Raw genomic sequence first — 27171 nt, 5'->3', positions numbered from 1 at the left:
ACCCTGTAATACCAGCTGACAATAGGTTCAGCATTTATATTCCTATAATGTTCTATTAAGTCATATGCAAGTTCGCTGTCTTTTCAGCAGGCTCAGAAGCTGAGCATGGATTATTGCCGGCAAACAATGGCTGTGTTATTCAGGCATCATCGGCCTGTAACAGCAGCGGGTGCAGATGAGCTCTTCCCGCTGCAGTTTGCTTTTTAAATGCAGCTGTCAATCTCAGAGAGCGGTATTACCAGTGAGGGGCCGGGTGGCACCAATCAGCCCACGACATGACTGAAGGGTGCGATGGGATGCCATAATAGCTCTGTCTGCCTGCCACTGGCGTTCCTAGGAGACCATGATTTTTACTATACACTGCAATACTTTGTATTAAAAATAAAATAAACATATTTTGTACCTCCATGTCTGTAAATGTCCGGCCTATCAAAATCTAAGAAAAAATTAACCCAATAGGCAAATGGGGTAATGAGGAAAAAAAAAAACAGGATTTTGGAATTTAAGTCGCCGCAACACTGCAAAAACACGGGGACAACATACAGTCTCCTTGTAGATGTTGTCCGTGGTAGCAATTGAACTCAGGATAGCGGCGCTGATTAAAGAGCTCCACATGCCTTGGTGTGCCCACAGAAATATTTGGTGTGAAGGGGCCATTATTTAATATATCAGTCCCAAAGAAGGCATCATGTGATATTGTAAAATCATATACTCACGGAACCGCGGAGAAATAAGACCGGGACACCGGTTCCAAATTTTTCCCCTAAAGCTTCGACTGCAGATATTAACAGGAAGGCTTGCTGACCAAAATCTTGGAGACTGTCTTCCTGATCAGTAATTGAAATGTTGTGCCTCAATCTAAAGGTAATAACAAACGGACAGTCTGAATAGAGGAAAATAACTTTTTTTTTCTTTTCAGGCAGTGTAAGAAAATATAGTAAAAAGGCCAGCATCCTATGAACCAAAGGTTTTTCAGATCAGACCTACTAGATAAGTTGGAACATCACAAAATTAAACATATGAGCAAAGAACAGAGATAACAAATTATGTCAATTAAAATAAAAACGTTTTAAAGGGGAATCGGTCAGCAGGCTTTTGTTATGTAATCTGAGGGCAGCATGGTGTAGGGACAGAGACCCTGATGCCAGCGATGTGTCACTTACTTTACTGGGTGCTGCAGTAAAAACAATACAATTACAGTTTTCTCTGCTGCAGACCTAGAAGAGCTCCGTTATTGAGCGGTGTATAACCTCGCCCACACCTCAGCTTTCTGTGTACATTGTATAGTGACAGAGCTGGTAATCAGAGGAATGGGGAGTGGACTAAGAGGAAGGAGGCCAGTTGTCCTGTAGTGATCATCTCCTGCTGAGAAAACATTGATTGTATTAAAACAGCAAAACACAGCCCAGTAAATGACACATTGCTGCAATGAGACTCTCAGCCCCTACATCACGGTGCTCTCAGATATATATTTTGAAAGAAAATTTCATGTAATTAAAGCAGATATTCTACTCTTAGGCTAAGTGCCCACGATGCAGAAATGCTGCTGCGCATGTGGATTTTAAATGCATTTTTCCTGCCAGGTAGAAGCGTTTGTCAAGTGTTTTTGCATGCATTTCTGCATGTGGGTTTATCAAGCGCTTTTCCAAGCGATTTTAGCATCACTTGGAAAAGTGCTTGATGACTTGGTCACACTATATAAATCCATGCAACCGGCATGGATTTATATAGTGTGACCAAGTTAATAGTTAAAAAAAGAATAAAAATGGTAAAAAATAAAAAAATAAACATTATACTCACCTTCTGGTGCCCCGCGGTCTTCTTTCCGATGCGTCCTGGCTCTCTGGTGGCTCGCGGGGGTGTAAAAAGACCTTCCATGACGTCATTTAGTCATGTGACAGGTCACGCGACCGCTGATGTCAGCGGTCGCTTCACCTGTCCCATGACTAAATGACGTCATGGAAGGTTGGTCCTTTAACACCATCGCGAGACACCGGGGAGCCACGACGCACAGGAGAGAAGACCTGGGGCCATCAAAAGGGGAGTATAATGTTTATTTTAAATTCTTTTGTTTTCCAGGTACTATGGTACCCAGGACTGGATGAGTCTCCTCTTCTCCAGACTCGGGTACCATCCGCACATTGAATCGCTTAATATCTGCATGTGCACATGTAGTTATGCGGATATTATGCAATTCAATGCAAGTCAATGGCGGCAATTACGCCGCGTTTCCGCAAAAATAATGGACATGCTGCGGATTTTTCTGCAATGATAATCCGCAGCGGAAATTTCTGTAGCATGTGCACAGCACATGCGGATTATCATTGGGGACCATGGGGAACGTATTACCAAGCGTTTTTTAAGCATTTTCGCTGCGGAAATTCCGCGGCAAAAACGCTTGAAAAATGCATAGTGGGCACACAGCCTGAGGGTTTGTGTTTTTCTGGTGGATTCCGCCTGGAACCCTCCTGAAAACACGATAAAAAAAACAATAAAACAATGAACACATGCATAGCAATGTTAGAAAGACTAGCTGTGCATATTTTCTGTCTTTTGCAACTTCTTTTAACAGTTTCAGTCTTCAAAAGCTGTGAAGCAGCAAAAAGAAGTGACCAGTCTATTCTTCAGGTGACTTCTGCTTGGAATCCGTCACTATCTTATACATAGAATTAAAGAAAAAAAAAAAAGGGACTGGCAACAGAGCCGCTGCAAAAAAAATATAAGACGACGCCAAAAAGGACGATTCGGGAAAAACACCGCAGGCATTTTCCTTAAGGGTCTTGTGCTTCAAAAATACGCCATATGCACAAACTGTTACAAGGGGTTTACAATGTCTTGCGGTTGCATTTGCCAAAATTGCAATAAAACTGTTACAATCTATACACATGATAAAAACTACATTTATGATTACATTTGACACTTGCAGAACCTCATACGGAAACAAATCTCACATTAGTAGTCTAGTCTTCTGGAAGCTGCAGCAATAATCTGGCTGTCTGCCCGAGACAATCACTAATGTGCCATCAACAAAATGAGCAGATTATTTACATGTATGGAAAGAATCCAGAAATGGAAGCACATTAACTGTAATTTAACATTCATATTAACAAAAAATGGCTGACGTAATGAATGAAAATTATATTTAATTACACATAACATAAAGCAGTTTATTCTGTTGGATCCCTTAAAGATCACAGGAACATGGTATCTCGTGTTGGGTTCATTTTCAATTCCTTTACAACCCCACCACAACTGTAATAACATGTTACGCAGTTTCCAATTAATGGGCTATCTATATCATGATGACATGCTGTGACCTCTGTTAAGCCTTCCATACACAAATGATTGCTCAACCTATATTTTGGCTGACAGCCATCTCTCCCGCCTCCCCCACATTAGAGCGTTCATGTCAGCTAAGACCTCCTTCGTTATTTATGAGAGAGCCGCTGCCAGACTCCTCTGTGGCTTACCTTAGCTAAGCGCTCCTATGTTATTTATGAGAGAGCCACTGCCAGACTCCTCGGTGCCTTATCTCAGCTAAGAGCTCCTATGTTATTTATGAGAGAGCCACTGCCAGACTCCTCTGTGGCTTATCTCAGCTAAGCGCACCTATGTTATTTATGAGAGAGCCACTGCCAGACTCCTCTGTGGCTTATCTCAGCTAAGCACTCCTATGTTATTTATGAGAGCCACTGCCAGACTCCTCTGTGGCTTACCTTAGGTAAGCGCGCTCCTATGTTATTTATGAGAGAGCCACTACCGGACTCCTCTGTGGCTTCTCTCAGCTAAGCGCTCCTATGTTATTTATGAGAGAGCCACAGCCAGACTCCTCTGTGGCTTACCTTAGGTAAGCGCTCCTATGTTATTTATGAGAGAGCCGCTGCCAGACTCCTCTGTGGCTTACCTCAGCTAAGCGCTCCTATGTTATTTATGAGAGAGCCACAGCCAGACTCCTCTGTGGCTTACCTTAGGTAAGCGCTCCTATGTTATTTATGAGAGAGCCGCTGCCAGACTCCTCTGTGGCTTACCTCAGCTAAGCGCTCCTATGTTATTTATGAGAGAGCCACTGCCAGACTCCTCTGTGGCTTATCTCAGCTAAGCGCTCCTATGTTATTTATGAGAGAGCCACTGCCAGACTCCTCTGTGGCTTATCTCAGCTAAGCACTCCTATGTTATGAGAGAGCCACTGCCAGACTCCTCTGTGGCTTACCTTAGCTAAGCCGTCCTATGTTATTTATGAGAGAGCCACTGCCAGACTCCTCTGTGGCTTATCTCAGCTAAGCACTCCTATGTTATGAGAGAGCCACTGCCAGACTCCTCTGTGGCTTACCTTAGCTAAGCGCTCCTATGTTATTTATGAGAGAGCAGCTGCCAGACTCCTCGGTGCCTTATCTCAGGAGATCTAAAAGATTGGCAGTATGAAATTGGACCTGGTGGATCTTTCATCACAGACTGTTGGCTGACTCCGAATATAGTCTAATTTGTATGGAGTCCTTTAGAGAAATTTGGCCACTGTCTGCTCTGGCTTACGGGTCCTAGAATGGCAGCCATCTATCTTAACACCCTATTACAGAATTTGAAAATAGATTTTCTGAACTTGGCAATCCATTCAAATCGAGATGTAGATGATGACTAATATAGACGACTCGGTGCTTTCTTGAATCCCTGTTTTAAATACTAAACAATAACACAATTCATGAGTTGTACCCAAAATTTTGTTAGTGGGATATTCCCATCTGAAACATTTATGGTACACCCACCAGATATACCATACATTTATCTGGATCAGATGGCTAAATGGCCACAGGTGGAATCCACGAAAATGTCTCAGATGAAATTACTCCTTTATGTATTATTGTGACTCTTAAAGGGCATTTACACTGCAAGATAATACTGAGTTAGTGTTGCTAAAAACGCTCGCTTCACGATTATCTTGCAGTGTAAATGGGAGTATTTGGGAGCATCTGTGGCAACATAGTTCCTGTATGTGGAGTAATGTATGGCTAGTGCATGGTAAAGCCCCCCTCCCCCCTTAAAATACACAAATGCTAGCTGAAAGAACTTCTCCAGGACCCAGGAGTAAAACTTTACAGGCGAGATTGTTCCTTTTTTCATGGTGTGGTTTTGTTCACACCACTTGGTTGTGCCTTTGTGACAGGTTAATGTTTTGACACAAACTCTTCAGGTAGTTGTGGAGTATTCTAGTTTGACGCAATTAATCGCTTATTCACTGGACTAGTCATAAATGCAAGATCAGTAAGGATCTATCTACTATGATCCCACAAATCACCAGAGCCGGAGTCCGCTACACCTCATAAGAGCAGAAGTCTGAATGGACCCGTTGTGGAAAACCACTTTATAGACAATGGGCTTACAACATAAACTGTGCCTATAGTTCGTTGTATCTTTTCATGGCTTTTACTAGATGGATAAACATTAACATTTATGCAAGGAATTCTGCATCCAAATCCAGTGAGGAATGTATGAAATGGAGCACCTCATAAGACATAGGGCCCATGAAATCTGCTCACCCATGTTTTCTACGCGTATTAAGCTGTCAAGTTTCTATGGGTCCATTTACACTAAGATTATCATGATTGTGCACTCCATCCATTGTAGTCTAAACAAGCTGCTGATCATACAAGAGCAAAACGCTATGTCACTGAGTGAAATGATCTATGTGCTACATAAAAGATCAACGTTCTACGCGGTGCAACAGGACTCTCAGTGCCGAGAACAATGGCAGCCTATGCTCACCAAACAATCTATTATAGATCACTCAGTGAACATAGTTTACTGCAATCTGCCTGTGTAAACAGGCTATTATTGTATGACTGTGGATACGTAAATATTTACCGACTGGCGGTCGCGTAGTGCTGCAATTGGGCGGTCCAAACAGACCGCCTGATTGCAGCATAAAAAAAGCTGATCGGTAAATATTTACCTTTCCACAGTTTCCACTGATCATGCAGTATAAACTTGTAAAATTTTGGCAACAAAATCAGCTTACGTTAAGTTTACACTAGTGTTTAGGAACATTTTATAACAAATACAATTATAGATAAAAATGGAACGGAACAAAAACACATCTCAGTCAGCAACTGAAGCCAATGTTTGTTTTTAAATGGATTCATGTAATAACTGATTTCTAGTTGGATCTGTTTTTGCTCCATTTTGATGGGATCTGTTTTTACTAGAGAGGTCTCTGAATGCCTCCAATTTTATGGTATCTAAGGGGTAATTTTTGTCCTTGCGGAGGAGTGACATGTTAAGCATGTCAAGGTGAGGAGACTTTTTAAGCCGCAATGCTCCTCTGAGAAATATGCAACTTGTCTCTTCAGAGAGGAAGAGAACTAGAACTCTATAGGTGGCACTAGAGTTCTAGTTCTCTTTCTCTCAGAAGAGACAATTTCCAATTTTCTGGGCATGCACAGTGCTTAAAAATGGATCCTTTAACAGATGACTATCCATTATGATCTGTTTCACATTAACTAAACTGTAAAACGAAAAAAATTATCTGCGCTGTCTGCTGTTCATTTTTATGATGGAAAAAAATCTTCGTCAGACCATGTTTTTTCTGTCTGCCCAAAAAAGGGGAAGCAGATGGAACAGATGCAAACATATTTTTTTAATAAAAAACCCATTCAAATGAATGAGTCCTGTAAGTGAACGGTTTATTTTCATTTTTTCTGCTTTGTCGGATCAGTAAGATGGAAATAAAAACACTAGTGTGAACGCAGCTTTATAATAGATCCTGCAAAACTGAATAACTTTGCAACTTATTTGAAGCTTAAGCAGCCCATACACATCAAACTAGATACCAATGTGCTCGGCTGACAATTTCTAATTGGTAGAGAAATTTTTAATTTTATGGACATGGGTCTTTTTCAACCTATGTAACTTTGTTGTGTTTGGCCACAGGGTATATGTGCATCTGTATATTACTTTAATACTAGAGCTCTGCTTGTATAAATACTTGTTTAAATATATTGGGAGAGTGCCTGCCCACCCGTCTCGTGCTGTGCACCTTTATCTACCCAGTTTTACCCCGACAGGTTATACACAGTCAATCATGGATCCTGTCTCAGCCCCCATATAATTGAGACTTTAATAGGCAGACAGAGAGGAGAGTCACTAGAGATAGTGCCATCCTGATTGGGTACACCATGTTGTGGTGGGATGGCTTTTACACTTTTTTGATTGGACTACCGATCCTTTTGTTCTCCTAAAAATAAGCTGCCGCCAGAGATATCTGGCAGAGGCTCTCTCTTAGAGAACACAGGAGCGCTTGGGCGAGAAAGCCGAGAAGATAGCTGCCAGCCAAACCATGTGTATGAGGGGCTGTAGCCTTATTTGATTTCTTTGTGTGTTTTCAAGGATCCAATAGTTCTCAGAAATAGTAGAAATGTGTAGTTGTCCAGGAATTAGCCTCATGAGATCATTTACCTGGTCTTGCAGTTATCACAACATTTTTCAGTTCCCATGATGCCAGAAGAGACCTTGCGGAGTTGTTTGTCTTCAAAATGAGACAAGATGATCCTACACGAGGGAACAATGTGAGGTGAATACAAAAGAACAAGAATTTACATGTTAAATTGAATGTAGACAACAATGGGCTAAAATTATCTTCATTAATTGAATCTGGGGGGACACAATTATTTGGCTGTGTGTAATTCACAGACGGTGATGTCATTCTCAACGAAAAAAACACACACAAGTCCATGCAGTATAGAAACCGGACAAAGTTTCCAACATTGAAACGGAAAAAAATATACAATATAAACAGTGACACTCAGCAATAGTCTGCCTTCTGGTTGTCAATAAGGAAATCACAAGACATCCTACTGTACAAGTGCATTAGTATATTATCAGTGGTCAAGCGAAACCCATTACAGACACCAGTTGTTGTGTGATGTCCCTTATTATATTCAAATACAAACTCCCTCCTGTGTAAAATGGAAATAACTCATAGGTGATGCCTTTACATATTGGGCATTGCAGCTGCACAACTCGCATTGTTCCTCTCAACAAGCTATTTTCAAAACCTAATATTTTGCTTTCTATAACTGTTGTTCCAGGAAAACTTGCATCAGAATGTCTGGGTCTGCAACTGGCTCCTCCCTTTCCATAGAACTTTATGAGCACCAACTGTAATCTCCTATCTCAGTAATGGGAAACTTTGTATTCACTGAACACATTTTTCCTGTGAATTGAGGCTATTGAGACTGAAAGATGAGTCCAGGAGAAGAAAGAAGCAGATTTCTCTAATAGGATATATTACAAAGTTTCTTATTTTCATGTGTACTATTGATTTATGGAAGAAAAATAAAGCAATTGTTAAAATTTAAATGGAAAAGAAACAGCATTCCCATTTTTGCTGGATTAGAGGTTTGAACAATAAAAATAGCCCATAGAGCTGTTGTCAGGTTATAAGGGGCTTTGGAGCAGACCTGAGATAAAGACTGGGTAGAGCTTGGAAGCCTTCAGTTATGTGCCACATCACTTACCCCCGGTAGACCACTTGTGGCTAAGAAAAATGCAGGCCTTCAGAGCAGGAGCAAAGGTATTAACTCACGGGACTGCACCATCTTGCTCAGGCTACAGGCCACGAGGAGCATGTAGCTTGCATCATTGTGTACGATGTGGATACAGGGTTAGGAATGTAGTATTTCTGTATAGATTTTCCTTAGCACCATTATTTTTGGGGGCATGATGTGGCACAAATTACTGTTTAGGGCACTACCTGCCTACAGTTATTTTTTTGGGGTGAGGAAGATAAAGGAAAAGGTCGGAAACTAAAATGACTAGACAATAAACTCTGGTACGGTAAGTAATGGCTGGGAGAAAAATTTAAGGTAGAGATTGTTTACCGGTCAGTGACTAGATGTAATAGTAGTGCATTTTGCCGGCCACTGCTTCTGATCAGTGCTGTATTTTTCTTCATGTTCTGTAACCCTAATTTCATTTAAAGGGTTGTCCTCCTCTTTGTTCTTCTGTCCTATTGTTAGTATTATTTATTTTTAGAGCAGCATTGATTCCATGGTGCTGTACATCAGAAGGGATTGCATACAGGATATAGATATAAATTACAGTGAACAAGCTAACAATGACAGACTAGTGCAGAGAGGAGATAACCCTGCCCTTGCGGCTTACATCCTATAGGAGACATTTAGCTCCTGATGGGTGACAGTTCGGACAAGCAGCATTATCATGCCACTGGTTCAGATTGCGCACTCTCCAATGCTGAGGGCCACTGAACATGAAACAATTACAAGACGGGATATAAAAGTCAAATACATTTTCTTTTTAAAAAAGTTTCATACTTCCGCCTGCAGCTACTTGAATTAAGGTATTTTTCCATCTTTGCTAACATTTTCAGCTTGTACTCTCGAAAACCTTCATTTTGTATTTCACTGAGCATGTGCCTAAAAAAAGAAAAAAAAACAATATCTCAGTACATTTCTAACACATCATTTATGCATACACTAATTTGTTATATATTTAAGTAGTCTAAAAAAAAATAAAAAAACATAAATATTCGTTCATGTGTTAGCTCACGGAGATAGCAAAGCCTTAATAGCAACATGCAAAATCCCCACAGTCCTATACTAAAGAGCCGTGGGCACGCCAAGATGCAGCCGTAGCAGACCTCCAAGGGGCACTGTATTAGCAATGCTTCCAATGGAGATATTCTTTGGAACACAGAATGCAACAGAACATAGCACAATCTTTTTTTTTCTCACAGAATGAGACATTTTTATTCTCGGCAATTTATTGTTATCATGACTAGTCAGGCTATTAATTCTGGTGCACCATTATGTGCTTTATCAATCATCCTACTTACCTGTTAAACTTCATATCCGTGGGAGCCCATAAAACATGGCAACTACTAGGGAGACCATCTCTACCGGCTCTACCAATTTCTTGATAGTAGGATTCCATTTCTTTAGGAGCTCCGTAGTGGATTACTTTACGGATGTCTGGCTTATTGATACCCATGCCAAATGCAACAGTCGCCACAACGCACTAGAAAGTGCAGAGCACACTGGTCATTATTACTCAACAAGAGGTACCTTGGTTTCAGAAAACAAATTGCCATATTACATCAATGCAGAAAATAGGTCATTTCACAGTGGACCCCCCCTAAACTTTAATGGCCTCAGGTTACCATATATTCAACATAAAATGGTCTTTCCTGGGCTACATTCTGATTGGTGGTGTAGTATCGCATCTCTGACAAGTACTCTACAGCTGTGGGCTACAATGAGTGGCTATATCGTATTCTCCCATTACACTGTACACCGATTCATCACATCCACCCGCAGCTCTGACTTTTATATGGATAGACTTGTTATATCTGTATTAGATTCTTTAACCATCATTCTTATTTTGGGTGACATTTTGAAGGTTTTAGAAATAATTACTAGTTCTCTATAGAGTCATGGCCTCAAGTTAGAATATCTTCAATATACAATGGTTGTCACAGAACAACTGGATTAGAAAAAAAATAACTCCACCCTTAATCCAATCTCCATTCTACTCTTTCTTCCCCCGGATAAAACTAACTTTTAAATGTTCCTCACCAGTTTCTGGACACCAACTTGCCATCAGAAACTGCAGGGCTCATTGACAACTCAATGCATGAAAAAACTGTTTTATTGCAAAGTCCAGACAAAATCTGGTGCACAATATTATACTTACTGGGCTGCTTGCAGCAGTTTTAATAAAATAACTGTTTTAACTGCTGTAGATCTGGCAGTTCTCTGAATGCTGAGCTCTGTATGACCTCACCCACACCACTGATTGGCAGCTTTCTGTATACACTGTGCATAGGCAGAAAGCTGCCAATCGATGGTGGGGGTGTGGTTATACAGAACTCACAAATTTAGATTGTTGTAGGTAGGGACAGTTCCTATGATTGTCCATGGCTCCAGATGTCTACAAAATCATCTGAACAGTTGGCTATTTTTTTTTTTTAATTGGGAGTTCAAGGTGCCCAAGCAATTTCCTTAGCTTGCAGACCAGTTACTCTTCACTCCGCACAATTTATTGCCCTAACCAGGGAGAACGTGTAGGGCGTGATGACTCATTATAATGATTATTGTGACTTTCATTAGTTGAACACACACCAATCTAATATTTGTCACCTATACTGTGGATTGAATAAATATAAAATCAGTGGAAAAATTTATTTAGGTTTTCTTTTTTTTTTTAATCAAACGTTTTTTGATTTTTATAAAGAATTACACAAAGGAAAAAAAAAAGGAAAAACAACAACAACCAGACAAACATTGGAGAAACACAATTTTCCACCCCCCAACCTTAAGAAGCATTAAGCATGAGTTATTTATACATCTTGGCTCTGCAAAACCAGCATAATTAGATGAACAAATATCTGAACATAGTAACAATAGTCAATCCAATTACATATAACTTGTGTAATTTAGGTTTTCTATGTATATGAATGAACCAAAGGTTCAACTGGAATACAGCAGTGTATCTGATTCTTGTATAACATTGCAAGTGAAACAAGAAAGCCACAGCTGTACCTGTATTTCATCTCGCATAAAGCGATGATGTACGTCTCTTCTAGCTTTGATCCCCATACCAGCATGATAGGTATCACACGAAATGCCCAGCTTCAATAATTCGGCAGTGACCTGTTCTGACGTTTTTCTGGAGGGGCAATAGACAATAGCAGCACCTTCAAATTCCCAGCCAGGCCTATGAGCAGAAATAAAAGGTTTAAAATAGTATCCCTTATTACTACAACCAAGATAAATATCAAAAGTTTTCACACTTTTCTTAGCTTTTCTGTTTAACCCCTTATAATCTATGCTAAATACCATGGTCAATGTCTGGTGTCTTTGTTAAGAGTATGTGCACACAACGGTTTTTTTTCAACGCTCAAAAGAATGAACATAAGCATTTCTAAGTAAAAACGACTTGCTGTTCATATGATCAGGCTTTTGCATGTCTGTTAACCGCTTCTGGAATCGAAAGCTGCCAAAAAAAAGGTTAAAAGACGTTACATGTCCATTCTTCTAACGCTTGGCTCAGTACTTTACAATGCAAGTGAATGGGAAAGCTCAAAAAAACGTCATGCAGACACCTTTTGGAGATTTTGCTATCGTTTTTGCATAAAAAAAAAGGCTAGCTGGGTTTTTCTTTTTTATTAATCAATGGAGTGGAGAAAAAAAAAAGAAAAGGAAAACATAATTATAATATAGACTGCACAAAATCAAAGGGATACCCTCCAAAATACAACCGGCTGAAAACAAAAATCCGAAAAAAAGAGTAAGGGAACGACCAAAGAAACAACACAGAAAAGAAGCCTCAGGAGAAAAACTGCCAGAGTTTCCTGATTCGCCTTCTGCTTGAAAGACTCAGCGGTTTCATCTGAGTATAATAGATGTTGTGTGCACGTACCGTTACTGAACCTAAGAGGCCCATTTAGACAATATCGATAATCGTGTAAGATCAACGCCACGACTGGGAGAAACCATCTAAACACAGTAGCAGACAAGCTTTAAGATTTCACGATAATTGTGTAAAGAAATCGTGCATATTCAAAAGTTTATTCCCTCAATCAAAAGTTATTCACAGAGTTCACACTGAAACAACAAAATGGTTTCCATTTCCATTGCTTTATATAAAATCAACAATAATTTTTTTTCACTCGCATAAATGACTTCATGCACTACGAAATGATTGTAAGTGCTTAAATCTTACTGATTATCTCAATGGGCGTTAACAGGTTTGCTCCTACCAATGACTACAGAACGATAGCTATGATCAGCATCTCAGAGGCAATCAGAAAATAGCAGGATGACTTGTGACTAGTGTTGAGCATTCCGATACTAAAATATCGGGTATCGACCGATATTCGCTGTATCGGAGTTCCGATACGGAGTTCCGATACTTTTGGAATATTGAATACCGGAATCGGAAGTTCCCATAATGCCTGCGCTCTGCAGTGTCTCTGAAGGATGACAAGCGCTCAGCTTACTGTACTTGTCATTTAGTGTTAAAGGATTTATTAAAAAAAATAATAGTATTTTCATGCACCGTCTCTTTAAAAAAGCCGGCCGGCAATTCAGCAGCGGCATACACTGGTACCCGATAATTTACAACAGAAAGAATAGAGCATCACACATAGATTAGATAGATAGAAACATGTCAGTCACATATATAAGAAGTACAGTGACAGTGTTGCTTACTGTACTTGTCATTTAGTGTAAAGGATTTATTAAAAAAAATAATAATGTTTTCATGCACAGTCTCTTTAAAAAAGCCGGCCGGCAATTCAGCAGCGGTACCCGACAATTTAGAATAGAAAGAATAGAGCATCACACATAGATTAGATAGATAGAAACATGTCAGTCACATATATATGAAGTACAGTGACAGTGTTGATTACTGTACTTGTCATTTAGTGTTAAAATAAAGGATTTATTTAAAAAAAATTGGCGTGGGGTTCCCCGTAATTTTAGGCTCTAGCGGAGGTTAAGCAGACGGCTGGGGCAGATGTTTGAAGCCTGGGAAGGGGGTAATACCCACGGAGCTTCCCAGGCTACTAATATCAGCCCCCAGCTGAATACCTAGCCTGTACTAGCTATTAAAATGGGGAACCCCCGCAAAAAAATGACGTGGGGTCCCCCCTATTTTAATAGCTAGCAAAGGCTAGGCAGACAGCTGGGGGCTGATATTAATAGCCCAGGAAGGGTGCCATGAATATTGGCCCCCTCCCAGGCTAGAAACACCAGCCGTCAGCCGCCCCAGAAATGGCGCATCCATAGGATGCGCCAATTCTGGCACTTAGCCTCGCTCTTCCCACTGCCCTGTAGCGGTGGCAGGGGGTAATAGGGCTGGGGTTGATGTCAGCTTATAATGCCAGCTGACATCAAGCCCAGGTTAGTAATGGAGAGGCGTCTATAAGACACCCCCATTACTAACCCCATAGTCAAAGTAAAAAAAAAAACACAAACACCCAGAATAAAGTCCTTTAATTGAAATAAACACACAATTTTTTAATGTTCTAAATTAAACCATACTTATCATCACGCCCATTCCAGCTGAAGTCAATGTCTTCTGTAATAAAAGTAAAATAATAAAGCAACATCATCCTTACCTTTCCATGGTTCCCACGACAGCTTCAGCACTGCTACATTGACATGACAGGCTGGATCGCAACAGAACGCTGCCATCCAGCTTGCCATGCCGCAGAGACAGAGAAGGCCAGGCATGCTTGCGCTCCTCAGTGTCTGGATGTGACAGCATCCAGATGAGCCGAGTTCATGTCCAATGAACTCAGTTCACCTCATGCACGTCACTGACAGCGTGGGAAAATTCTCCTGCTCAAGCGCTGAGAGCAGGAGAATTTTTCCACGCTGTCAGTGACGTGCATGAGGTGAGCGGAGTTCATTGGACATGAGCTCACCTCATGCACGTCACTGACAGAATTCTCCTGCGCTCTGCGCTTCAGCAGGAGAATTCTCTCACGCTCACTGCAAGCGTTGCAGATTTCACACTTACATTTGAGCACTTAAAGAGAACCTCATAGCCGATACATGCTGATCGATCCACCGGGTAGCATGTATTAGACACTGCATGATTTTATGTTTGACTCTGACCAAGCCGTCAGATGACTAGTCAGAAAAGCCAGGACCGGGCGACTTTTCCAAGCCTGCTCCCCTTGAGTGACAGGCAGTGGCATACCGCCAATGGCGGCAGGCCATGCGAATGCTATGGGGCCCGTGACGCGAGGGGGCCCCATAGAAGTCCAGGGGAGGACATACCGCCGCCGATGCAGCTGCTCCCTGCACGCGGTGGGCATGGAGCGATCCCTGCAGCTCTGTGGCTGACAGGAGGAAAATGGCAGCGGAGCTGGAGGGATCCGTTCTCTGCTTCCTCCTTGACACAGACGCGTGCAGCTTGATGACATCATCATGCAGCGCTCGCCTGGTTCAGGAAGAAAGTTGCCAGCAACTAGGAGAATGCTGCAGGAGAGAGTGCTGAGAGGTAAGTTTTTTTTTATTTTTTACTTAAAACGCTGGGGAGAGGAACAGGAGAATGAGGGAAGGTGGGGGAGAGCAATAAGGGGGATGAGGAGAGCAATGATGGGGCTGGGGAGAGCAATGATGGGGATGGTGGTGATGGGGAGAGCAATGATGGGGATGGTGGTGATGGGGAGAGCAATGATGGGGATGGTGGTGATGGGGAGAGCAATGATGGGGATGGTGGGTCTGGTGAGAGCAATGATGGGGCTGATGGAGCTGGAGAGAGCAATGATGGGCTGATGGGGCTGGGAAGAGCAATGATGGGGCTGGTGGAGCTGGGGAGAGCAATGATGGGGAAGGTGGGACTGGGGAGAGCAATGATGGGGATGGTGGCGATGGGGAGAGCAATGATGGGGCTGAGGAGATCAATGATGTGGATGGTGGGGCTGGGGAGAGCAATGATGGGGCTGATGGAGCTGGGGAGAGCAATGATGGGGCTGATGGAGCTGGGGAGAGCAATGATGGGGATGGTGGGGCTGAGGAAAGCAATGATGGGGCTGAGGAAAGCAATGATGGGGCTGAGGAAAGCAATGATGGGGCTGGGGAGAGCAATGATGGGGATAGTGGGGCTGGGGAGAGCAATGATGGGGATGGTGGCAATGGGGAGAGCAATTATGGGGATGGTGAGGCTGGGGAGAGCAATGATGGGGCTGATGGAGTGGGGGAGAGCAATGATGGGGATGATGGGGCTGGGGAGAGCAATGATGGGGATGGTGGCGATGGGGAGAGCAATGATGGGGATGGTGGGTCTGGGGAGAGCAATGATGGGGCTGATGGAGCTGGAGAGAGCAATGATGGGGCTGGGAAGAGCAATGATGGGGCTGGTGGAGCTGGGGAGAGCAATGATAGGGATGGTGGGACTGGGGAGAGCAATGATGGGGATGGTGGCGATGGGGAGAGCAATGATGGGGCTGAGGAGATCAATGATGTGGATGGTGGGGCTGGGGAGAGCAATGATGGGGCTGATGGAGCTGGGGAGAGCAATGATGGGGCTGATGGAGCTGGGGAGAGCAATGATGGGGATGGTGGGGCTGAGGAAAGCAATGATGGGGCTGAGGAAAGCAATGATGGGGCTGATGGGGCTGAGGAAAGCAATGATGGGGCTGGGGAGAGCAATGATGGGGATGGTGGGACTGGGGAGAGCAATGATGGGGATGGTGAGGCTGGGGAGAGCAATGATGGGGCTGATGGAGCTGGGGAGAGCAATGATGGGGATGGTGGGGCTGGGGAGAGCAATGATGGGGATGGTGGCAATGGGGACAGCAATGATGGGGCTGGAGACAGCAATGATGGGGGTGCTTGGAGAGAGCAATGACGCGGGTGCTAGGAGAGAGCAATGATGGGGGTGCTAGGAGAGAGCAATGATGGGGTGCTAGGAGAGAGCAATGATGGGGGTTTCACTTTGCTTGTACTGCAAAGCCTTGCATATTTTCCGTGTGCACATAGCCTTACAGTTAATTGGGGAGAGTCACAGAGACTGAATAATTTATATTATTGGGCGGCAGAGATTATAGTTAATGGGGGGCACAGTGCTGGTGATCACTTTGTATTTTGATTACTAAGTGGCTAATAGTATATTAATGGTGGGGTACATATCTGTATTCAGGGGCGCAGTGTGGGGGAGACACAAGCATATATACAATATATGTGACCTTGTTATTTTTAGGGCTGTACTGATCATCGTGACAAGATGAGTCGTGGCTGGGAGATGTCGACATGAAGGTCTGACCAGATGGAGAAGAAGCAGCAGAAACTGACGTTAGCAGTAAGTTCCTGGATGTAAATATTATTCTGCATCTGCACTGTGTGACTTGGAGTGATAATGTTATCTGTAAAATCCCTTAGGCTGCATTCTCACATTTGTGCGAAATGTCCGTGTGCTGCCAGAATTTTTTATCGGATGGTCCACGGACTCGTAGAGTTTTATAGATACATAACACATCCATGAAAATCACGGATCTGAGAATGAGATCTGTGAGAGTCAGAGACTGTCCTGTTCTGATCCGATTTTGATGATCAGAATAGGACATGCTCAATGCGTCTGTAACAGTGGGCAGCACACCGACACTGCACACAGATACAGGAATGTAGCCGTATTATGTATAGCATACTCAGTATATAGTGTACTCACTTATTATGTATAGCGCTGTCCTTAGTTATATAGTTTCACCTTTTTTTATGTATTACACCCTCCCTTACTATGTATCATCCTCTCTAGCTCTAAGGGGTCACAGTTGGGGGATCATACTGTGTTGGGGTCACCATACTTTTCCCTGGGAGTTGAGGTGGGGCACAGTAGGGACATTATACTGCGCATGTGGAGGAGTTCACCATGGGGGTATCATACTGTGTTTGGGGGACACTTTTGTTGGCATGACACTTTATGGGGCAATGAAAGAGGGATCTAGGACTACAGCAGGGGGAAAATTACTATGTAAAAGCTGGAAAGTTGTGAGATCTGCTCTTGTGTGACCACGATAATTATTTACATTTTGGGGGGGCAATTAGAATTCTGCTATGGGGCCCCATGATTCCTATGTACGCCCCTGGTGACAGGTCACTCACTGTGTACGTATATAGGGTGAGACTGTGAGAGATAACAAAAAAATTTACCACTGATTACAGAAGGACACTTCCTTGCCCTCTTACAAGACTAGAATTCTGTTATCAAGCTTGCTCAAAATTGGTTGCTTTCTTCTAGAAACAGTGCCACACCTGTCTGTGGATTGTGTCTGGTATTGAAAACTCAGCACCAATGAAGTGAATGGGGTAAGGCTTCAATGCCAAAAATGAAAAATGCAGCTTAGTTTTACCAATTATGTACACCGGTTTCATTATATTGTGTACACAATTAGACAAGTGAGTATTTTCACCATATCATCATTCTTTTGCAGATTTTCCAAGTCCAAGCAGTATAACCTTGAATGCTTATTGGATGAAGCAGATCAGATGATGTGTATTTATGTAATGAGGGAGGGTATGGCCTAAGGATACAACACCCTTGATCAAGGTGTGCAGAATTATTAGGCAGCTTGTTTATCCCATGCAAAAGGGGCCAAAATAGAGATTGTTACAAGTCTTACAGAGGGATGCATCACTCTTGAAACTGCTAAAATATTGGGGCGTGATAACAAAACCATCAAAAGTTTTGTTGCAAACAGTCAATAGAGTTGCAAAAAAACATGTTGAGATAATTAGGAGTAGGTGCACACCGTCAGGAATCGTAGCGCTTTGAAGGCAGTATACTCTATGCTGCGTCCAAAGTGCTGCACACAGGTGAATCCGCGTGTGTTCATTGAACCATGCGGATTCACCGCATCCTATACATTGCACTGTAGAATTTCTCTTGCGGAGACCAGCGACTCCGCAAGATAAATTGACATGCTGCGGTCTGTGAAGATGCGCCGCATGTCCGCCTCCGTGGGTGAGTCGCAGGTACACGGAGACACACAGTGGGAATGGGATTTTTATAAATCAAATCCACTATGCTGTAACATCTGGCCGCTGCGGATTGCACGCAGCGCAAGTGGGCTGTGTCCAATCCGCAGCGTTTACTGATCGTCTGCACATACCCTAAGACACACATTAACTACCAAAGATGTGAGAAGAATCAAACGTGAAGCGACCAGGAACCCATTATCCTCCAGTGCTGTCATATTCCAGAACTGCATCCTCCCTGTAGTGCCCAGAAGTACAATGTGTTCAGTGTTTAGAGACATGGCCGAGGTAAGAAAGGCTGAGACCCGACCACCACTGAACAAGACACAGAAGTTGAAATGTCAATAGTGAGCCAAGAAATAACTGAAGACAGGTTTTTAAAAGATTTTATGGACTGATAAGGTGAGAGTGACTTTGACGGACCAGATGGATGGGCCCATGGCTGGATCAGTAACAGAAACAGACCTCCACTTCAACTGAGGTACCATCAAGGTGGAGATGGGGGACTGCTATGGGCTGGTATTAATAAACATGAGCTAGTTGGACCTTTTGTGTTGAAGATGGACTTAAAATCAACTTCTAAACCTAGTGCCAGTTTTTAGAAGTCAATTTCTTCAAGCAGTGATACAGTCAAACAGTGAAAAGAGTCTGCATTTTTCAAGAAAACCATGATTTTTATGCAGGAAAATACTCCATAACATGCATCGAAGTCCTCTACTGCCTGGCTAGTAAAATCCTTAAAGTTGATAGAGCGCCTTCCTCAAATGATCTAAACTCTATTGAGAAACTGTGGGCCCTTCTTAAGTGGGAGGAAGGAAAACAGTCACCTCTCTGAACAGTTTCTGGGAGGTTGTGGATGGTGCTGCCCAAAAAGAAGTTGTTCTTCAACAGATTAAGAAACTGACAGACTCCATGTATGAGAAGCTTATGACTGGTATTGAAAATAAGGATGGCTATATTGGTCACTGATATTATTTGAAATGTCACAAAAGCATTGTAAGAACCCTAACTATATAAAATTTTTGGGTGGAATTTGTTGGCGTAAGGCCTCATTCATATACATGTTTATTCACGGACAATGAACCCATTAACCCCTTTCTGATGTGGTACATAATAGTACGCACCACATCGGAAGGCCCGGTTCAGCGCGGGCTCCGGCGCTGAGCCCGCACTGAACCGGGTACATGTCAGCTGATTTATACATATACCCTGTGGTTGTCATGTCCAGATTGCTATGAGCGCCGCCCAGTGGTCGGCGCTCATACCAAGTGAGCAAATCTGCTGCATACAGGCGATCTGCTCATCGCCTGTATGTAGCAGAGCCGATCAGGCAATTGCTGCTTCTAGCCTCCCATGGAGACTATAGAAGCAAGCAAAAAGTAAAAAAGAATGTTTTTAAAAAAATATATTTTTTATTTTTTTAATAAAAGTTTAAATCACCCCCCTTTCGCCCCATTCAAAATAAAACAATAAAAGAAAAACCCACATACACATATCTGGTATCGCCGCGTTCAGAATCGCCCGATCTATCACTATAAAAAAAGAAAGAATCCGATCGGTAAACGGCGTAAAGAGAAAAAAATTCTAAGAATTACGTTTTTTTGGTTGCAGCAACATTGCAATATAATGCAATAACGGGCGATCAAAACATCAGATTTACCCCAAAATGGTATCAATAAAAACGTCAACTCGGCGCGCAAAAAATAAGCCCTCACCCGGCCCCAGATCACGAAAAATGGAGACGGCTAGAGGTCTCAGAAAATGGCGACTTTTTTTTTAGCAAATTTTTGATTTTTTTTTCACCACTTAAATAAAAAAGAACCTATACATGCTTGGTATCTACGAACTCGTAATAACCTGGAGAATAATAATGGTAGGTCATTTTTAGCATTCAGTGAACGTGGTAAAAAAAACACCAAAAAACAACTGTGGTATTACACCTTTTTTGCAATTTCACCGAACTTGGAATTTGTTTCCTGTTTTCCAGTACACGATATGGTAAAACCAGTGATGGCGTTCAAAAGTACAACTTGTCCCGCAAAAAATAAGCCCTCACACGGCCATATTGACCGAAAAATAAAAAAGTTATGGCACTGGGAACAAGGGTGGCAAAAAACGAAGAAAAAAAAACGGAAAATGCTCCGGTCACGAAGGGGTTAAAGTTTATGGGGCTGCTTACATGTCCGTGTATTTTTGCATCCTGGGTGTCTAAAATATTATTGAAATATGTCCATTTTTGATCAGCATTACAGATCAAAATTACCAATTGAAGTCTACAGGTCCGTGAAAACCATGGACTGAATACAGATGGTATCAGTGCATTGCAATAGATAGAAGCTTTTCAATTTATTTTTTCATACATGAAAATCACTGAAGAAACATTAATGGTAAAAACTGACCAAACACCGATGAGAACAGGATCCAAAACATTGATGAAACTTGGACTGTTTTTTGCGTCAGTGAAAAATCACCTATTTTACACTGTTAATATGCAATCAATAATATTGGGCATAACCCAAAGCTTTTGGCATGGGAAAAGTTGACCACCTAGTTTAGTACCCATGGCTCTCCACCTGGTAGCGGATTAGTCCGCTCTTCCAATAGAGAACAAATAAACTCTCAATCCATGTTATGAGGGAGTCGATGGGCAGATATCTTAGGTATATGGGTACCTTGAGGCTTAATGGATATTTAGGAGTTACATTCTTCAGACTGTCAATTTCTAAGCTCAGGAAAAAAGCAAAACATTCCCCAAAAATCACTGGTGAGGCCACATCGGGAATATGGGATCCAGTTTTGGGCTCCACATTATAAAAAGGATATTCAGAAGTTAGAGTCAGTTCAAAGGCGGGCAACTAGATTATCACAAGGGAGGAAGGCCTCTCATATGATGAGAAGTGGAAAAAGTTGAGTCTGTTTAGCTTAGAAAAATGACGCCTCAGGGGAGATCTCATTTACATGTATAAATACATGTGTGGTCAGTACAAAGGACTAGCCCATGACTTATTCCTTCCAAAGACCATACTAAGGAGCAGGGGGCACTCATTACGGGTGGAAGAAAGGCGATTCCAGCATCTAAACAGGAAAGGGTTCTTTACAGTCAGAGCAGTCAGACTGTGGAATGCCGACCACAAGAGGTAGTGATGGCCGACACTATAACAGCTTTCAAAAAAAGGTAACAAACAAAGCAGCACACTGCAACACTAAGGGTATGTGCACACGATGCAGAAATGCTCAGGATTTTTTCCTGAGCGTTTCTGCATCTCTCTGGCAGGAAAAAACGCATGCGGATTGTACATGCGGTTTCCTGCCAGGGACATGCGGAAATGAAGCGGTCTTCACTTTCACTTCCGCATGCGGGTTGACAAGCGCTTCCCAAGCGATTTTAGCATCACTTGGAAAGTGCTTGTCAACTTCACTATATAAATCCATGCAGCCGGCATGGATTTATATAGTGTGTGATGTCAAAAAATAAAAAATAAATCTATACTTTACCCTCTGATGGCCCCCGGTGTCCTGCTTCATCGGTCCCGGCTGCCGGCAGTGAAGACTTTAGGACCTTCCGACGTCAGCGTCACGTGACCCGTCACATGACTCTGACGTCAGCGAAGGTCCTTCATTCAACCGCGAAGTGCGCGGGAAGCCGGCAGGACGCAGCGCGGGCCGTCAGAAGGTGAGAATATATATATTTTTTATTTTATTCTTTTTTTTTTAATGGTACCTGGGTCTGGATGAGAGTCCTCTCATCCACACCCGGGTACCATCCGCACATTAGACCGCATGAAAAGCGCATCAACATATACAGTGATGCGGATTCCATGCGGTCTAATGCAAGTCAATGGCGGCAAAAGAGCAGCGTTTCCGCAAAATTAATTGACATGCTGCAGATTTTTGACCGCAGCGTTTACGCTGCGGAAAAATCCGCATCATGGGCACAGCACAAGCGGATTTCCATTGGGGAACATTGCTGCCCTTCTACCATGCGTTTTTCAAGCGTTTCCGCGGCGTTTACGCAACTGCAAAAACGCCGCGGAAACGCATGAAAAACACATCGTGTGAACTCAGCCTAAGGATGCAAACATGAAATATGAATAGCATTACAGCTCTAGAAAAGAGAAATAAATGAGAAATATTAGAGCATAAATTGGCCAATTCATGTGTACCTGGTAGCCATGATAAGGCGTTTCTCAATGTCAGGACCCTACCAATGTGAATACCTCTCTAAGGGACATCCGTCTGCTTGTGTGTGGGAAAGTAAGATCCTACTGCAATTAAAACCACCTGTGGCATAGAGGTGGAGTGCTCAGTCAAAGCTTACACATAGAAAAAACTGAGGGCACTTCCAAAACAAGAAATAGGTGTGAACAGGTGCTTACTAGGAGCCGCTACCTCCATAAAATACTAACAGCAACACTCTGCAACGCTAAGTATGCGAACATACTTAGCCTTATCGTGGCTACCAGGTACACATGAATTGGCCAATTTATGTGCTAAGATTTTTCATTTATTTCTATTTTCTAGAGCAGTAATGCTATTCAAATTTCATATATTTCATGTTCGCACCTATTTCTTGTATTGGAAGTGCCGCAGTTTTTTTTTCTGTTTCCAGCTTTCAAAAAAGGGCTGGACGATTTCCTCGATACACATAACATTCTGTTAAATTAGACAAAATATTACACATATAGTAGTACATTTAATACGATAACAGTAATCACATAACTAGCATCATAATTAGGTTTGATCCAGGGTTCTAGGACTGATCGCCTTTTCTCAGGGTCAAGAAGGAATTTTTCCCCGTGATGCAAATTGGGTGAATGTGTCCTGGGGTTTTTGCCTTTTTCTGGATCAACAGATTTAGGCATAAGGATTTTAGTAATAACATTACTAGAATCATAAGAGTAATACAAAACATAAAACTAATCAAAAAATTATAAATGGGTTCATTTTTAATTGTGATAGTGCAGCAATAATAAAAATGGTAATAATGCATTTGTAAGGCCTAGTCCCAGCAGAGTTAGTATGTTAGTGTAGGGAGTACAATTGGGGGAGAAAGGTTGAATTGGATGGACCTAGTTCTTTATTCAACCTATCTTACTAAAACAACTTCTACCATGATTGTGTGATAATCTTAAGGGTGTCATCATAGAGGAGCAATGTAGCATGTATGACAATGGCATGAAAAAGCAAAGAAAAATTTTAAGGCTCATGCACATCATCATATACAGCAGGGGTGTCAAACAAGCAATCCGCATGCAGCCCCCCGAGGCTCCATTGTGCGGCCCTCAGGCTCCTGTGACTATCATGGCCCGGTCCAGGGGCCACCGATATCAACGTTCCTTTTCAACTGAATGTGTGTCCTTGGACACAAATTCAACTGAGATGTATTGCAGCTCTCTGCACAGCGATACCAGTAACCAGCCAATCAGAGACCAGTGACTGACGTCAGCATCTCGGTCGCGACTCCGCATGACGTCACTGCCATGCACCGCCCCGGCTGTGGAGGAGGAAGAGGACACTATTCACCGAGGGAGTGAGTGTGTGTGTGTGTAAAGAGCGACACATTGTGGGACGTTGTTACAAGTACAAGATGGGGACATTACTACAAGACGAAGGACATTATTACAGGACGGGGAGGGACCATTACTACAAGTTGAGGGACACTAGTACATGACAGGGGGACCATTTCTATGGGTGGAGGGACAATATTACAGGCCAGGAGAATCATTACTGTAGGTTAAGGGAAATTATTACAGGACGAGGGACATTACTACAGAATTGGGGACATTTTTACAAAATGAAAAACATTATTACAGGACAGGGGACATTATTACAGGACGGAAACAATTACTACAAAACGATGAACATAATTACAGAATTGTGGACATGCTTACAGGATGAAGAACATTATTACAACATTGAGGACATTATTACATGACAGAGGACATTACTACAGGACAGGAGACATTAATACAGGACAGGGGACATTATTACAGGACAGGGCGCAAGAATAACTATAAAGGGCTAATTGTAAAACAATAATACCTTATGTGGCAGGTTGAAGGACAAAAAAAGGAAAACATTCTTTTAAAAATATTCTAAATGTTATGACAAAATAACGGAAAAATATTTGGCCAATAAAAATGCTGTTTTAGGTTAAAAAAATGAAGTAAAAAAGAAGACCTGTACCAAAACCCATATGATAAACAACATTAAAAAGAATAACCCTCAACTGGTGAGGTGGGGTTTCCTATACCCCAGTGTTTAGAAATCTCTTATTTTTACAGAAAATGCAAAGATCACGTTTGTTTTAATTGTTTTCTTATTGGCGATTGATTACACATGAGTATAACAAATTTTTGACACCCACAAATGGATGGAAGCTAGTGAGACACGTATCCTCATACCAGCATTTTTCAATGAATGGCAGCCGAAATAAAATTCCCTGGGGTGAAGCAAACCCCACCTCACCAGTTGAGGGATAAAGAACATGCCAAAAATTAAAAAAAAAAAAATGATAAAAAAAGTCATATAGAAAAATAATGGTATCACTGAAAACGTCATCTTCCCACGGCCCTTCATATGTGTGGCCAATTTACCTGGCTGAGTTTGAGACCCCTGATATACATGATTTAAAAGGGTTTTCCAACAAATTAAAGTTAATTTTAATAATTGTCTGTGTCTGACCGTGTACGGAACATACCACATCTCCTGGGCAGGGGAGGAAGCAAAAGACAATACAGACATTACAGCAGGGGATTCATTTTATGAGGTAAAATATTGTTTAACCGGTTCCCGACCGCCCACTGTAGATAAAGGTCGGCGCTTGCTGGGCTCTGTGCAGCGCCGACGTTTAAAAACGGTGGGTGGTCTCGCAGCGCTCAGGACCCCCAGGGTCCTGCAAGCGCTGCGATTCCGGTGCAGAGCGTTAGCTCTGACAGGGAACATCATCGGGACCTGATTAGATCAGGTCCCAGTGATGTTAACCCTTTGCTGTCTTCTATATGCTGCGATCTATAGTGATCGCGGCATATAGGAGACAGCAGGAGGAGAGGGGGTCGTCTTACTTACCTCTCCGAAGACCTCCGAGTCCTTCCAGGACCTGGGGTTGCTATGGCAGCTGGAGGTCACATGACCGCCTCCAGCTCTGCCATATATGGTGTCCTGTCTGGCTCAGCTGCAGCTGAGCCAGACAGGAGACTCTGACTGAAACAGTCAGGGAAGATCTCATGTAATGTAATGTAATACATGTCTATTACATTACATGAGATCAGTGATCAGAAAAATAAAAATGAATGTCGCATACAGGGACTAAGAAAAAATGTAAAAAAAAGTAAAAAAAAAAAGTTTTTAAACAATTAAAAAAAAAAAATCACAAAATAAATAAAAATAAATAAAATATTAAACCACTAAATCTGTATATTTTTACAAAACCAAAAAAAGTACACATATTTGGTATCGCCGCGTCCGAAACAACCCGAGCTATAAAACTGTCACACTAATTAACTCCTTCTGTGCACACCGTAATAAAAATAAATAAAAAAACGGAGCTTTTTCATCATATCGCCAAACAAAAAGTGGAAAAAAATGCGATCAAAAAACAAAATAGAAATAAAAATGGTACCACTGAAAACGTCATCTTGTTCTGCAAAACAAAAGCCGCCATACAGCTCCATCAGCCGAAAAATAAAAAAGTTATAGCGCTCAGAATACAGCAATGCAAAAAAAATATATTTTTCTATAAAATTGTTTTATTGTGTAAAAGCGCCAAAACATAAAAAAAATACAGTAAGTGTAGTATCGCTGTAAACGTACTGACCCGAAGAATAACGCTGCCTGAACACTTTTACCACACGCAGAACGGCATAAAAAAAAACCTCAAAAAACAATTCCTGAATTGTTTGTTTTTGTTAATTTTACCTCCCAAAAAACGGAATAGAAAGCGATTAAAAAATGTCACGTACCCAAAAATGGTACCAATAAAAATGTCAACTCGTCCCGCAAAAAACAAGCCGTCACATGACTCTGTCGGCCGAAATATGGAAAAATTATAGCTCTCAAAATATGGTGATGCAAAAACTAGATTTTGCAAAAAAAAGCGTCTTAGTGTGTGACAGCTGTCAGTCATAAAAACCCGATATAAATCTGGTATCTCTGTAATAGCACCGACCCGAAGAATAAAGTAATCTAATCAGTTATATCACACTAGGAACGGCGTAAAAAATAAATAAAACCAATTCTTCACCTGCTACTGATTTGTTTATTATGTCTCCCAAAGATCCCAGTAAGGCTGAGTTCACACGATGCGTTTTTCATGCGTTTCCGCGGCGTTTTTGCAGTTGCGTAAACGCCGCGGAAACGCATGAAAAACGCATGGTAGAAGGGCAGCAATGTTCCCCAATGGAAATCCGCATGTGCTGTGCCCATGATGCGGATTTTTCCGCAGCGTAAACGCTGCGGTCAAAAATCCGCAGCATGTCAATTAATTTTGCGGAAACGCTGCTCTTTTGCCACCATTGACTTGCATTAGACCGCATGGAATCCGCATCACTGTATATGTTGATGCGCTTTTCATGCGGTCTAATGTGCGGATGGTACCCGGGTGTGGATGAGAGGACTCTCATCCAGACCCAGGTACCAAAAGAATAAAATAAAAAATATATATATTCTCACCTTC

At 42.1% G+C, this 27171-nt stretch overlaps 1 protein-coding gene across 6 annotated transcripts in view; it reads right to left on the bottom strand.

Annotated features, from left to right (window-relative positions):
* Positions 1-27171, bottom strand: part of WRN (WRN RecQ like helicase) — a 202690-nt gene that overhangs the window by 34652 nt on the left and 140867 nt on the right. For all 6 annotated transcript variants that reach the window (XM_073636942.1, XM_073636941.1, XM_073636943.1 and 3 more), the window contains 5 exons: positions 11550-11724; positions 9845-10026; positions 9324-9425; positions 7447-7539; positions 717-858 (listed from right to left, as the gene is read on the bottom strand). In XM_073636942.1, the coding sequence (XP_073493043.1) occupies positions 717-858; positions 7447-7539; positions 9324-9425; positions 9845-10026; positions 11550-11724 (694 nt within the window). The remainder of the gene's footprint in view (positions 1-716; positions 859-7446; positions 7540-9323; positions 9426-9844; positions 10027-11549; positions 11725-27171) is intronic.

This window comes from Phyllobates terribilis, unplaced genomic scaffold, assembly GCF_046119375.1.
Source record: "Phyllobates terribilis strain yellow unplaced genomic scaffold, ASM4611937v1 Scaffold_1__5_contigs__length_1240528914, whole genome shotgun sequence".
Classification (NCBI taxonomy): Eukaryota; Metazoa; Chordata; class Amphibia; order Anura; family Dendrobatidae; genus Phyllobates; species Phyllobates terribilis.
Note: the sequence above shows the minus strand (reverse complement) of the source record. Positions and strands in the feature narration are given on the sequence as shown.